Source organism: Vulpes lagopus, chromosome 13, assembly GCF_018345385.1.
Source record: "Vulpes lagopus strain Blue_001 chromosome 13, ASM1834538v1, whole genome shotgun sequence".
Taxonomy (NCBI): Eukaryota; Metazoa; Chordata; class Mammalia; order Carnivora; family Canidae; genus Vulpes; species Vulpes lagopus.
Window position 1 is genome coordinate 47,569,276 of NC_054836.1, and position 16,335 is coordinate 47,585,610.

General features: G+C 36.1%; 1 protein-coding gene and 1 long non-coding RNA gene across 4 annotated transcripts in view; one reads left to right on the top strand and one right to left on the bottom strand.

Moving 5' to 3' along the window:
* Positions 1-16,335, top strand: part of LOC121474750 — a 37,568-nt gene that overhangs the window by 18,693 nt on the left and 2,540 nt on the right. For both annotated transcript variants that reach the window (XR_005983506.1, XR_005983505.1), the window contains exons 2-3: positions 1,559-1,776; positions 2,334-2,433. This is a non-coding gene — a long non-coding RNA (uncharacterized LOC121474750). The remainder of the gene's footprint in view (positions 1-1,558; positions 1,777-2,333; positions 2,434-16,335) is intronic.
* The window catches only part of KIAA0895 (KIAA0895 ortholog), a 50,240-nt gene continuing 34,542 nt past the window's right edge, over positions 638-16,335 (bottom strand). For both annotated transcript variants that reach the window (XM_041727855.1, XM_041727854.1), the window contains exons 6-7: positions 8,280-8,377; positions 638-3,382 (exon numbers count right to left, since the gene is read on the bottom strand). In XM_041727855.1, coding sequence (XP_041583789.1) covers positions 3,221-3,382; positions 8,280-8,377 — 260 coding nt within the window. In that variant the 3' untranslated portion in view covers positions 638-3,220. The remainder of the gene's footprint in view (positions 3,383-8,279; positions 8,378-16,335) is intronic.

The window sequence follows — 16,335 nt, forward strand, 5'->3', positions numbered from 1 at the left end:
TTAATTCCTTTAGCTACTAGAATCAGTGAACAAAAATGGATGAAATCAAAGCCAGATGACAAGATTTCACAAGTAAAGGTTTAAATTCAAAGACCAAAAGGATCTCCTCCAGGCCTGTGACCCAAGCAGCTGTACATGTGGTTTACTCCTCCTCCTGGGCTAAAGCTGCTTAGATTCCAAACACAAGCCTTGCAAAGAGTGGTAACAAAATATTGAGGACACTAACCACTTTGCAAGTGATTCTTCTCTGTTTCAGACACACAAGCAGGCCTATTTATTATGGTTTATGATCTTTTGGTAGCACTTTTTAGGTATTAGATGGCCATGCTGTAATGTGATTCTGTGCCACTCTTCCTTACTGGACTATGAACAGTTCTTGTCTTCCTCATCAGAGGGCTCAGCACAGATCCTACTCCTTAGGAAGTTCTAAGCATAGAAGTTTACTCAATGAACAGGGTAGTAAATTAAGACAAAATTATCCCTTTCTCCTATTCCCTTCTTTCTACACCCATGAGAGTATAAGATAACCTAATTAGGGGAAAGGTGGAGTATTTCCTTATAAACAGGGTATTAAGGATAGAAGATAAACATGATCAATAACTACTTTTCACTAATTACCACACAATAAAAACACAAATACCACAATAAAAATATAATTAAGTTTTCAAAGAACAGAAGTTTGCATGCATACATATTCACACATTTCATTTGAGACCCTCAGTGCTATTTCTACTATAACCTAACCTAAAATGTCCAGATATATACAAAACACAATACAAATTTTAAACATTTTTACAAAGGTGAAAATATAAAGAAATGAAGACTTATGGGTTTACTTCTACAAACACTTTACTTTGAGTCCCATCTGATGTGAAAACCTAACCGTTTATCAGAATTTGTATTTGATACGTTAGAATGACAGTGGACAAGACTGATGAAATCCTAATCAATAGCCTATACCAAGTAACTATTAAAATTAATGCAACCTTCAACTATTCTCCTAAGTACTGTTGCTATAGTTTTATATTTATTAAACTTCAGTTTCAAGGGAACAAAACTGACCTTAATGCTATTTCAGGAAAGAATAAACATTAATTAAATCTTCAATCTCAACTTTCAAAGCTTAGAAATCTTTAATTATTCTGCTAATCTGAAACTATTTTTGGTTCATTGCTAACTTTTAAAAATATCTTAAGACAATCAATGTGATTTAAGGTTTTTTTTTTTTTGTTTTTTGTTTTTTTGTCCAGATAGTATTGTTTTTTGTCTTTATACCAAAGCAGTAAGGCAAGAAAGTGTTTCCTTTTCCAAATCACATAGAGAATACACATTTTAAAATTCAGAGACTAGAATCACTGTAAATAATCCTACCAACAGGATATTAAGGCTACTGTGATTTTCCTTTACTGTAACATAAGATTAGCAGTATTATTGCCTGCAAATGTTGAGTTTATAAGCATTTAGGCTTAAATCACAGGACATAAATATTGCCATTTCTGTCTATACTTCTATTCCAGTTAATAAAATCTGGTTTTCACCGTGTTTTATCTTTGATAAGTTTGAAGATGAATTAGAAAATGCTACACCAAAGCTGAAACTGGATGACTCTGCTACAAGGAAATATGCTTGAAGGGTCAAGAGTGGTTTTCCAGTATCTGGTTAGTGTTGGCACATGTACTCCAACCCTGCAGAGATCTACAAGCCACACTCCAGCTATCATAGCACATGGTGGGTGCCTTTGATGCTCCAAAGGGCCTGGCCTGCTGCTTACCAAAGGTGAGATGTGTGGCTTTGCAAGAACCACCAGGTGCCAGTTAGACTATATCCTGCTTGCTGCAAGATTCTTCTTTGAGGCAAGCCCTTCTAAATATGTGAATGAGAAAACTCACGTAACCTAGCCTGAATAAGATTTCCTAAAATCATTTTCTAGCAACAAATGTGGACCAGGTCTGCAGTATATATTCACCAGTGTTAGCACCATATTTAAACCTGAAATGAGGTAAAGATCAACTCTCAGATAGCTTTGGGTAAAAATTACAGTAGCAATTTTGAATGGGATGTTTACAGCAGTGCTCTTCCTGACCATTAAATTGTTTGAAGAACCATTTGATCTCAAGTATATATACATATCCAACTATACACTGAAATTGATAAATACAAAGCTAAGTGTATACACTTTTAGCAGAGGAAATGTAGCAAAACAGAACTCTCATTTTTGAAATTCAAACTGTCATTATTGGGTTGATGAAGTCAAAGATTTTGATAAAATATACTTAGCCAACATGACAAGCCCAGTTTACCAAATAACAATGTCCAGGAATTCCATTTTTCAGATGGTCAATTTTATGGCAGACATGACCTAGTCAGTACCGAGTGCCTACAGGAACTATATTCGTCTACTGTGTCTTGCTAGTCGCTCCACTGAATAAAAAGGTGAGTAGCTTCTCTCTTCCCCAGCTATTTTAATCTATGTAGACAAACCTCTCTGGAACTTTTACTTACCATTTATATAAAGGAATGGGGAGGGAAAGACTCTAAAACTTAGTTAAAATCATGAAGGGATAACATGTTTCAGCAAATAAAGTTTAGTGGAGAAATAACTGGACAAAATGAGGTTAATTCTCTAATTTAGTTCCTATAAACTGATAAGGTGAAACAATGTGGAAAATAACTAATGAAAACTTTTCAAAACTACTTTTCCCCTCTCTTTAACATTACTTAACATATAAGAGAAATAAGAAATCTTAGATATAGCTAGCTTTGGGGAGAATGACAAAACTAATTTTTCAAAGGAGTATTACCATTATTTTTCAAATACAATACAATCTTGGGAGTTCAAACAACAATGGAATTCACTCTCTAGTCAGGGCTGGTCTTGGCACTCAAGCAGAAGCACTAAGGAGCTGTGCTTACTGCCCAGGCAGCCTATCACTCAATTTGACCAAGCTTCTTCAAAAACACTCACCAGTAGTATTTTCTTAGGACTCAAGATTCAGAGAAAAATGGGAGGAACTTTTCCGCTGCAGCCTACAGAAACATGTTAGGGAAGCAGTTTAAAGTTTGTACTTAACCTTTAAAAAACTCAGCTGAATACTGCAGATCAATCTTCAGAAAACTCATGTAAACAGTCATTCTTCTTTTATAAATATACTGGTGCTAACTGCACCTAACGGGTAATTTACATAGAGGTATAGCTTAGCTATGTCTGCAAGAATGCTGATTAATATATAAGATCTTTCAGTTCCCTGTCAGTCAGTTCATTCACTTCCATGATTTTCTCTAAATGCTCCATGTATCGGTCATGATCCTGCAGGAAATGAGGGACCCTCATGTTTTCAATAACTGCCAATCCTTTTAGGCGATCCACATCTTCATAAGAGACCTGAAAAAAGGAAGAGGGGTTAATTTTTCATTGTAAGTAACTTCTTGCCTGAGTCTTAAGAAAAACTTTATGAGGACTCTTTTTCAAATTATTTTAATATCTACAAAATAACAAAAATCAGTGGCTTCCTTTCCTTTACTGTATTAAATAAGAATGTACTGGGGCACCTGGGTGGCTCAGTAGGTTAAGTGCTCGACTCTAGATTTCGGCTCAGGTCATGATCTCAGGGTTGTAACACCAAGCCCTGCATTGGGCTCACACACCGAGCATAGAGCCTGCTCGAAATTCTCTCCCCCCACTTCCACTGTCCTCCCTGCTGCAACTAAAAAAGAAAATGTATTTATCTGCCTGCTCATACCATGACCATATAAAAAAAATCAAGTCAGTATTTAACATTCTATCTTGGACCTATGCTCAGTTTGTCTAGAAATTACACAACTAAACTTCATACATATGTGAGAGACTCCAAACCTAAACAAATGTTCTGACTAAATTTTAATGAAAGAACCCAGGAACTAGCCAGAATATAAATGTCATATTACTGAATTTGGAAATTCAGCACAATTATATATCAAATTCCATTTCTATTTAATTTCAGAAATAAAATTGTTTTATGTTAAATTCTTTTATTTTGAATTTTTGTAAGCAAGTATTTTATAAAATTTCAGATGTTTTTCATTTCCTTATATAAGAAGCCAGTCTTTCACAGGTATTTAGAGTTTATAGATGAAAGTTTTTAAGTTCTATATGTTAGCATTGCAACTTTAAACTCCAAAACATGGCTAGATTTAAAAATTACTGTTTTCTGATCAACACTCTTCCTGATTCAGTAGAATGGCTTTAAATAAAGAAATCATGTTCACTTATACTTTATTAAGTTTTTTTTAAAAGATATATCTATTTGAGAGAGAAAGAGAACATAAGCAGTGGGGAGAGAGGGAGAAGCAGACTCCCCGCTGAGCAGGGAGTGGGACATGTGGCTCGATTCCAGGACCCCAAGACCATGACCTTAGCTGAAGGCAGATGCTTAATCAACTGAGCCTCCCAAGTGCTTCTTGAGTATTTATACTACTACATGTAATGAAAATAGGTTTGTTGTTGATACTGGTGTGGTTTACTAATTTTTTTTCTTCCTTCCTTGACTGAGGAGACATAGCCATAAATATGTCCAAGACATAACTGTGTGTTTCCTTTTAGGTTTTTGGTGTGCAATCCATTTTGAGTTTATTTTTATGGTGTAAGAGGGTGGTCCACGTTCATTATTTTGCATAAAGCTGTCCAGTTTTCCCAGCACCATTTATTGAGGGAAATGTTTTTTCCCCACTGTATACTCTGCTTCTGTTCCAGATTAAATGATCTAGGCTATCCCGGTTCCATTGATCTATGTATCTATTTTTGTATCAATTCCATACTGTTTCAATTACTATAGTTTTATAATATATCTTGAAATCTGAGGCTATTATACTTCTAGCTTGTTTCTTCATTAAGAAGGCTTTGGTATTTGAGGTTGTTAGTGGTCCATACGAATTTTAGAATTATTTATTCTAGTTCTGTGAAAAATGCTACTGGTATTTTGACTGGGATTGACTAAAGCTGTAGATTGCTTTGGGTAGTATGGACATTTTAACAAAATTAATTCAATCCATTTCTTTCATCAATGAAATAAATTGGTTAATTTATTTCTAGGTATTTTATCCTTTTTGGCATGATAAATGAGACCGTTTTCTTAGTTTCTCTTTCTGCTTTGTTATTGTACAGAAATGCAACAGATTTCTGTATATTAACTTTGTATCCTGTAATTTATACTGAGTTCATTTATTCTAATAGTTTTTTGGTACAGTCCTTAGGGTTTTCTGTATATAGTATCATGCCATCTGTAAATACTGATGGTTTTAAAACTTCCTTCTTACTAACGTAGATGCCTTTTATTTGTTTTTCTTGTCTGACTTCTGCAGCTAGAACTCCTAATACTATGCTGAATACAAAGGGTAAGAATGGACATCCTGATCTTAGGGTATATGGAAAACTTTCAATTTTTCATTGTTGGTTATCATGTTGGCTGTGGGCCTTTATTATGTTGAGCTCCCTCTAAGCCTGCTTTGTCAAGAGTTTTTATCATGAATGGATGTTATACTTTGCTTTTTCCTTATCTACTGAAATATTTTTATTCTTATTGATGCGATGTAGCATGAATGATTTGTGAATACTGAACCACCCTTACATCCCAAGAATAATCCCACCTCATCATGGTGAATGACTGTCTCAGTGTAAGATTTCTACATCTATGTTATCAGAAATACTGACCTGTAGTCTTTTATTGTAGTGACTTTGGTTTTAGTATCAAGATAATGCTGGCCTTGTAGAATGAATTTGGAAATTTTCCTCCCTCTTCTATCTTTTGGGAGAGTTTGACAGTTACATTTATTTGTATTTGGTAGAATTCATCCATGGAGCTAATGTGGCCCTAGGTGTTAGGAGTTTTGTTTGTTAGGAATTCATTTATCACTGATTCAGTTTCATTACTAGTAATCAGTCTGTTAAAATTCTCTACTTTGGGGAGCCTAGGTGGCTCAGTGGTTGAGCATCTGCCTTCAGTTCAGGTCATGATCCCGGGATCTTGGGATTGAGCTCTGCAATGGGCTCCCTACTCAGTGGGGTGTCTGCTTTTCCCTCTCCCTCTCCTCACTGGCTTCTGCTCTCTCACTCTTAAGCAAATAAAATCTCCAAAAATAAAATACTTCTTCCTGATACAGTTTCAGAGGATTGTATATTTCTAGGAATTTATCCATTTCTTCTAGATAGCCCAGTTTGTTGGCATGTAATTTTTCAAAATATTTTCTTTGTAGATCTGTGGTATTGGTTGTTATTTCTCCTCTTTCATTTCTTTTTTTTTTTTTAATTTATTTATTTATTTATTTGTGATAGTCACAGAGAGAGAGAGAGAGGCAGAGACACAGGCAGAGGGAGAAACAGGCTCCATGCACCGGGAACCTGACGTGGGATTCGATCCCGGGTCTCCAGGATCGCGCCCTCAGCCAAAGGCAGGCGCTAAACCGCTACGCCACCCAGGGATCCCCTCCTCTTTCATTTCTTTTTTTTTTTTTTTTTTTTTTTTTTTTTTTTTTTTTTTTTTTTTTTTCTCTTTCATTTCTGATTTGAGTCCTCTCTCCTTAATGAGTCTGGCTAAATGTTAAGATAAATTGATAATTTTATCTTTAAAAAAAAAGAAAACATATCCTGGTTTCACTGATCTTTTCTACTGTTTTTCAGTCTGTATTTCTTCTACTAGCTTTGGGCTTTCTTTTGTAGTTCCTTTAGGTGTAAGGTTAGGTTGTTTTCAGATTTTGTTTCTTAAGGTAGGCCTGTATCACTATAAACTTCCTTCTTAGAACTGCTTTTGCTGTGTCCCAAAGGTTTTGGGCCATTGTGTTTTCATATTCATTCGTCTCCAGGTAATTTCTGATTTCCTCTTTGATTTCTTTGTCTGACCACTGTTTAGTAGCAGTAATTCTTAAACTATCCTGAGTTTATTATAGGAAAGAATGAGTAAATATAATATAATATTATAATATTGCAGTTGGTAAATACAGTTCTCATTTAAAGATAAAGGAGATGTGTATGGAATGCGAAGGGAAGTGTAAAAAACTTGCAGTGTCTCATTTGAATTAGAGTGCCCTTATGATTTAAAACAAATATATGATTTGCTCACTGGAAAGACCTAGAAGCATCAATATTCCAGTAGTAATGAGCACACCTAGTCCTCACATAGTTTTCTAAATACCATTTTCACTAAAAGGAATTAAGGCTTCCTCAGAAAAATATTTCAGATTTGGGTAGACAAAGTGTAAGATGGACCCAGAACATTTTACTTTGCCAGAAAACAAGGTGACATGTTTTTTAAAACACAGGAGCAGCTACTGGAAGGGCTGAATAAAAAAACAGGAAGTCCATAGTAATACTGAATTAAATTTGAAATTCTCTATTTGCTACCACTAGTGTAGTTAACTGATATGGGCAAAGATCATCAATGGATGTTAAAACCATTCCTCAAAAGGTTGTTAAGGAAGAGTACATTCTCAGGTATTACCCCACAGATTACTGATTTAATAAAAAAAGAAAGGAACTTTTATAAGGGAGAGATCTGACTGTAACTTACCCAAGTGAACAAACAACATCACTGATCACAGGACAAAATCATGTATGTGCTTTCTAATGTGATGCAATGTAAAATATACAAGTCACTTATGTAGTATTCTTGGTAAAAATATTTAACCTGAATCTAACTGCAAGAAAACAAATGATAATCCAGACTGTAGGGTTTCTCGAGAAAGCTGTCCTGGACCCTTATGTCAGGAAAAACAAAATGATTCAGTTGGGGGTGGTACAAAGCAGACTGTTACAGATTAAGAGATTAATATTACAACCAAATGCAAGGCATGAATCCTCATTGAATCCTCTCAAAAAAATAGCTACAAAGGACATTTTGAGAATAATCTGAGAAAAATTAAGTAGACTGTTTTTCAGATACTATACTGAATCAGTGATCCATTTCTTAAGAAAATCACATAGTCATGTTGGATGAAAGGGGGAAGTGTTATACTTGCAGCTTACTCTAAAATGCTTTAGAAAACATGTATATAAAAATAAAACCAAAAAAAAATAAATAAAATAAAACCATATAATACATTGCCAAATTTCCTATTCCCTTCAAAGAAATTTTGCAGTTTGGTTTTGTGACAACCATTATTTCTTCCCTCCAGTTACCACATAAAGGAAACTTACCCCAACACACATAGTATACCAACAATTTGAATCTGAACCCTATTTAATCATTAAATTGAGCCTGAGGAATGATGACCTGGTATGTTGGAGGCTACATGGCATTGGTTTCACTCACCTTCCCCAGAGCAGTCAGTAGATGAAAGTCAATGGTCTCTCTGTATCGGAGGATTTGCAGGATACCATCCAAGTATACCTGATCTTTACTGAAGCACCCTGGAGGAATACAATAGCTTTTATTTTCTGATATCTAAAAAAATCACTAAGTAATTAGATACTAATGCATACCCTTTACTGTAGGCATCAGTACTAAATAAAAATAAACATGGCAAATTAGAATTATCCATCTTCATAACATAAAATGCAAGGTCTTAGAAGTACCAGGATAATGTGCAGACTGTTACCTTCCCTTTAAGAGTTTCTTCTTCCCAGATCCCCATTCCCATAATTAAAGAGCATTTTTTTCTAATTATAAAGAAACAATAATTAAAAATCCGTGACTCTTATAAATATGTCATCTGCACTCCCACCATTTGATCATAACCTGAACTCCCATGTGCATGGAGGCACTTGGAGCAGCAGGGTGGATGGCTATAGAGTAGTAAGTTTCACAGGGGGCAATGTGGAAATATGGGATCTCAAAAAACTTCTGGGTTTTAAAAATACTACCCCTTACCCCATTATAAATAGCTATAGATGATACTGATACTCTTCTTCCATATGAAACAATGATTAGAACCGAATTTTAATATGGAGGTTTAAAAATAGAAGAAAATATGGAAGAAGAAAACAAAAACTCATGAGATCTGAGCCTAGTTACAAGAGTATTCCACTTACAAAGAAAACTTTTCTGCCACCTTGACATAACTTGTATAAATTTATTCTAAAATTCTTCTCTATTAAATGGACTAAAGTTCTATCAAATTATGTCATACATTAAGAAATTAATAATTTTTAGGTATGCTAATAGCATGGGAATTACAGAGAAAAAGTGGGACACTTTTAAAACCAGGCTCATGAGCTATTCCTACTTTTCAGGGGGAATAAAACTGTCCTTATCAGTTAGATACATATTGAAATACTTACAGGTAAAAGGACATTATGTCGGGAATTGACTTTAAAATACTACAGGACAACAGAACTTTGAAGAATAGATGAACCACAGGTAGGAAATGTTGATAATCACTAAGATTAAGTGATGCTTAATAAGGGCACATCATATTAATCATTTTTCTTTTGAAATCTGCAATTTTTTTAAATTAAAAATTTTTAGTAAGAAACAGTTTTCTTTAAAAAAGTTATGTGGGGGCACCTGGATGACTCAGTTGAGCATCCAGCTTTTGATTCTGATTCAGGTCATTATCTCAGGGTTGTGGGACTGAGCCCCTGGTTGTGCTCTGTGGGGAGTCTGCTGGAGATTCTCCCTCAATCCCCTCTCCCCTGCTTGCTCACTTGCACTCTCTCTCTCTCTCAATAAAATTTTTTTAAATGTGAAGAAAAACCCAGACTAACATGACATGCAATATGAAAGCTCTGTGCCTCTGAGTATAGAGCACTAAAATACAGACAAGCTGATCTGTAAAGGAGATGGGAAATGACAACACACTTTTGATATGAAACTGAACCTAGAGTGTCTTTGCATACATGAAAGGCAGAGGACAGTCTTCCTCTTCTCTGGTTCTGATCTTGCCTGGTCCTGGCTCTCGGACATCACACTTTCAAACAACCACATCACAGGTAGTTCTTAATGTGGACTGGGCTGGTAACACCACAGACTGGGGGTATTTCAAAGCTTCAAATAGTTTTAAATACTTTTAGAAGAAAAGTTGCTGATGTAATCTTAAAATGACTTTTAAATGAACATTTCCTAATTCCTGTCCTTTTCTCAAAAGCATTTTTGTATTGCCTTATAATCTACTTATTATTTTATTAAAAACACACCAAAATTTCTGTGGGCAATTTGAAGTCTTGAAGCTGACAAAAACTTTTAAACTTTCCATTAGAGTAGCACATACTTACTTAGAACGAGAACTGTTTGTGAAGATCAATAGGCACTGTGACTATACTCCTTGCCTTTATTTTAAGTAATAAAAATAATAAAAATGCTAGAAATCTCCAGTGAAACTGACAAGCAAAGATCATTGATGGATGCTAAAACCATGAGATGAAACGTTGTTAAGAAATAGGGTAGTCACACAATATCTATCACCTCACAGATTAATTAAAAACGAAATGTATTTTTAGAAAAGAACAGACTTGCGATCCCCATCTGAAACAAGGATCAATGTTAGCATCTGTAATGAATGGCAAGATGATGATAATGGTCATTGTCGTTCTGCTGTGTGATCTAATATCATTTAGTCGTATTCTTGACCAACACACTTATACAGAATTTAATCATGATTATCTCATCAGATTGTGGCCATTCTCTAAGAACAGCTTGGACTCTACATAAAAGTATCATGAAAGAGAAAAAAAGTTGGAACACACTGTTCCATATTAAAGAAGCTGAAGAGGCACAGCCACCAAAAATAATCCATGGGTCCTGACTGGATCTAGATTTTTATTTTTTTATTAAAGATGTTATTTATTTGAAAGAGCATGAGAGCAGAGGGCACAAGTGGGGAGGGTGGGGAAGAGAGGTAGATGGAGAAGCAGACTCCCTCCTTATCAGGAAGCCCAATAAGGTGCTTGATCTCAGGACCCCAAGATCATGACCTGAGCCAAAGGCAGAGGCTTACTTGACTGAGCCACCCAGGCACCCCTAGATCTAGATTTTTTTAAAAAATAGCTATCAAGCATATTTTTATTTATTTATTTTTTTAAGATTTTATTTATTCATGAGAGACACAGATAGAGAGGCAGACACACAGACAGAGGAGAAGCAGGCTCCATGAAGGAAGCGCGACGTGGGACTCGATCCCGGGACTCCAGGATCATGCACTGGGCCAAAGGCAGATGCCAAACTGCTGAGCCACCCAGGGATCCCCAAGCATATATTTTTTTTAAATAGTTGGGAAACCCAAATATTTTGCATTAGTTGTTGCTGAATTAGTGCTCACTTTCTTAAGTATGATAATGATATTGTGTTAGAAGAATGTCTTTATTCTCAGGACATGCATGCTCAAGTGTTGAGGAATAAAATATCAAGTGTACAGTTTACTTTTAAAAAGTCACAGAATATTATCAAGAAAGTAAAAAAGACAACCCACAGAATGGGAGAAAATATTTGTAAATCATATCTCAGATTTGTAATTAGAATATACAAAGAACTCATATAACTCAATAACAAAAAAAAATAACATAGAAAAGGAAAAAGGGTCTAAACAGTTCTCCACAGAAAATATGCAAAGGACTATGAAAAGCACAAGATGCTCAACATCATTAAGTCATCAGGGAAATGCAAATCAAAACTCCAATGAGACCGGACTTACGGGGAAAATGGTTGAGAAAGAGGATCCTAAGCTCAATTTGTGTTATTAATACCCACATCAGTGTAAATAACCCAGAAAACAACCAACAGACTAGCAGAACAGACTCTCCACAGCTAAATGAAGAGAAAAGACCACACTGTAAAGGGTAAAAAGAGCAGAGATGTGGTTAGAAACCAAATTAACCCAGGAGACTATTCTTAGGAGAGGACACAGTAAGCATGGAGAAGGGAGAGAGGGACACTGCAAGCACAGAGAAGGAAGAGGAGCAGACCCCATACCAGAAACCCCAACATAAGGGACCCATACTGCAAAGACAAATCCCTATAATATTTGGCTTTGAAAGCCAGAGGGCCTAACTTCATGAGTTCTGACAGTAAGTGGGACTTAACACAGAAGTTTAAAAATCACCAAGCTCAACTTTGGGAGACCCAGAGGGCAACAGAAAACTGAGTCCCCGCCTGTAAAGAGTCCGCATAACAACCAGCCCCACAGAGATACAGTATAGAAATAGCATTAGTTAGGGGATATGGGAAGGAGATATATTTACTAATCTCAGAATGTGGGCTGGAGGGGTAGGGATCTTTAGGAGACTGCTCTAAGAAAAAGAGTGTTAGGTGCCATTCCTCTTCCCGCCCCAGCCTAGATACATCACACAGCAGACCTACCCCTGCAATCTTCTGTTGCCCCATCCCCTCCAACCTGGCCTCCACAGAAGTTTTTCCAGACAGCTATATGTCCCCTCCAGCAGACCACTGTGAATCTTCCTAGCATCATGTGCCCTGCCCCAACTACACAGCACTACAGAATCTCTTTTTCACCAGGCCACTACTCTCAAGTGCAGGAGACAGATGTAGCTGACTTTCCTAACACAAACTACAGAGAGTCAGAAAAAATGAGAAGACGAAGGAATATTTCCCCAATAAAAGAACAGGACAAAGTTATAGCAAAAGAGCTAAACAAAACTGTTTATGCAATATGCAATATTTTTTTAAGATTCTATTTATTTATTCATAAGAGATACACAGAGATACAGAGAGGCAGAAACACAGGCAGAGGGAGAAGCAGGCTCCATGCAGAGAGCCTGATGTGGGACTCGATCCCGGGACTCCAGGATCATGCCCTGGGCCAAAGGCAGGCACTAAATCACTGAGCCACCCAGGGATCCCCCTGACAGAGAATTTAAATGTCGTAGAGATATTCACAGACTTGAGAATGGAGTATCTCAGTAAGACCCTCAACAAAAAGAAAACATAAAGAACCAATCAGAGATGAAGAACTCAATAACTGATATGAAAAATACAGTAGACAGAATAAATAGACTAGAGGAAGCAGAAGAATGGATCAGTAACTGGAGAACAGAGTAATGGAAAGCAAGAAGCTGAATAGAAGAGAGGAAAATGAATAATAAAAAATGAAACTAGATTAAAGGAACTCAGCAACACCTTTATGCATAATAATCTCCTCATTAAAAGGATCCTAAGAAGGCGAAGACAGAGAAGAGGGCAGAAAAGCTGAAGAAATAATAGCTGAAAACCTCCCTAATCTGCAGAAGGAAACAGAAATCCAGATCCAGGAGGTACAAGTGGCCCCTGATAAAATCAACCCAAGGAGGTCCACACCAAGACACATAGTAATTACAATGTCAAGAAGTTGAGATCAAGAGAAAATTTTACTTTTTTTTTAAGAGAGAATTTTAAAACCAGCAAGGAAAAGGAAAACAGTTACATACAAGGGAACCCCATAAAACTATCAGACTATCTGCTGATTTTTTTAGCAAAAACTTTGCAGGCAAGAAGAGAGTGGCATGATATATAATCAAAGTGCTGGGGAAAAAACTTGCAAACAAGAATACTCAATCCAGCAACGCCATCATTCAGAATAGAAGGAGAGAGAGTTTCTGAGACAATTAAAATTAAGGGAATTCATGACACTAAACCAGCCTTACAAGAAATATTAAAGGTGACTCTCTGAGCAGAAAGGAAAGATCATAAGCATGAGTAAGAAAAGTAGGAAGCACAAAAGCAGTAAAATTAAGCAAATCTATAAAAATCAAAGGATTCATAAAATAAAGGGATGTGAAGTATGACTCCACATACCTAACAAGTGGTGAGAAGTACAAATTTAATGCTTTTTATATGGGTTCAAACTTAAGTGACCATCAACTTAATATAACATAGAGACTCCACCAAGTCTCCTAGAACTAATAAATGAATTCAGTAAGGTTGTAGGATACAAAATCAATATATAAAAATTCTACACACAAATAACAAAGCAGCAGAAAGAGAAATTAAGAAAGAAAATCCCATTTACAATTGCACCAAAGATAATAAAATACCTAGGAATAAACTTAACCAAAGAGGTGAAAGACCTGTACTCTAAAAATTATAAAACACTGATGAAAGAAACTGAAGATGACACAAATAGAAAGACATTCCATGGCTGCGGATTTGTAGAATAATATTAAAATGTCCATACTACTTGGCAATCCCTATCAAAATATCAAGAGCATTTTTCACAGAACCAGAACAAATAGTCTTAAAATCTGTATGGAATCATATAAGACCCCCAAGAGTCAAAATAATCTGAAAAATAATAAAACTGGAGGTTATCATAATCCTAGATTTCCAGATACATTACCAAGCTCTAGTAATCAAAATAGTATGGTACTGGCACAAAAACACAATAGATCACTGGAACAGAATAGCCCAGAAATAAACCCATGATAATATGGTCAATTAATCTTTGACAAAGGAGGCAAGAACATGTAACAGGAAAAAGTATCTTCAACAAATGATATTGGGAAAACAAGACCACTTTCTTACTCTAAACGTAAAAATAACCTCAAAATGAATTAAGTACCTAAATGTGAGACCTGAAACTACAAAAATCATAGAAGAGAACGAGGCAATAATTTGACACTGGCCATAGCAACATTTTTCTAGATAGGTCTCCTGAGGCAAGGGGGAAGCAAAAGCAAAAATAAACTATTGGCACTAAATAACCCAATTAAAAATAATCCAATTAAAAGTGGGCAGAAGACACGAACAGACATTTTTCTAAAAAAGGGGACGCCTGGGTGGTTCAGCAGTTGAACCACCGAAGCGGTCTGCCTTCGGCTCAGGGCATGATCACAGGGTCCCCCATCAGGCTCCTCCCAGGGAGCCTGCTTCTCCCTCTGCTATGTCTCTACCTCTGTGTCTCATGAATAAATAAAATCTTTAAAAAAAAAAAATAAAGACACACATGCTAGAGGGGAGGCAGTGGGGAAATGGGGTAACTGGGTGAGATGGGCATTAATGAGGACACTTGATATAATGAGCACTGGGTATTATATGCAACTGATAAATCACTAAATTCTAACTCTAAAAATAATACACTACATGTTAAATTGAATTTAAATAAATTTTTTTAAAAAGACAACCTAGGGATCCCTGGGTGGCGCAGCGGTTTGGCGCCTGCCTTTGGCCCAGGGCGCGATCCTGGAGACCCGGGATCGAATCCCACATCGGGCTCCCGGTGTATGGAGCCTGCTTCTCCCTCTGCCTGTGTCTCTGCCTCTCTCTCTCTCTCTCTCTCTCTCTGTGACTATCATAAATAAATAAAAATTAAAAAATAAAAAGACAAAAAAAACAAAAAAAAAAAATAAAAAAATAAAAAAATAAAAAAATAAAAATAAAAAGACAACCTACAAATGGCCAACAGACACATGAAAATATACCTGACATCATTTATCTTTTGGGAAAGGCAAATCAAAGCCATAAGATATCGCCTCACACCTGTCAAAATGGCTAAAATCAAAAACACAAGAAACAAGGTGAGAATGCACCAAAGGAACCCTGATGCACTGTTGGTGGGAATGCAAATTGATGCAGTTACAGTGTAAGGCAGTATGATGTTCTTCAAAAAATCAGAATTACCATATAATACTGTAATCGCATTAGTGGGTATTTACCCAAAGAATACAAAAACACAAATTTTAAGATATATGTACCCCTATGTTTACTGAAGCATTATTTACAATAGCCAGATTATGGAAGCAACCTGTATACTAGTAGATGAATGGATAAAGAAGATGTGGTGTGTGTTTATGTATGTGTTTTTATATACAAACATACATATGTATATACACACAGACACACACACACATATACTGGATTATTAATCATAGTAAAGAATGAAATCTTGGGATCCCTGGGTGCCTCAGTGATTTAGCGCCTGCCTTCAGCTCAGGGCGTGATCCTGGAGACCTGGGATCGAGTCCCACATCGGGCTCCCTGCATGGAGCCTGCTTCGCCCTCTGCCTGTGTCTCTGCCTCTCTCTCTCTCATGAATAAATAAATAAAATCTTAAAAAAAAAAAAAAAGAATGAAATCTTGCCATTTGAAACAACATGGATGGATCTAGAGTGTATAATACTAAGTAAAATAAGTCAGAGAAAGAGAAGTACCATAGAGTTTCACATATATATAGAATTTAAGAAACAAAACAAAGAAAGAAAAACATAAAAAACCAGACTTAAATATAAAGAACAAAGTGATGGGTACCAGCAGGGAGGTGGGTGAGGGTTTGGGTGAAATAGGTGAAGGGGATTCTGAGTACACTTATCATGATAAGCACAACCACTATATTGTACCCCTGAAATTAACAGAACACTGTACTGGTGTTATTAATCATACTGGAATTTTTAAACAATTAAAAAATTAAAGCAAGAAATCACAATGAGATACCCATTAGGACCAT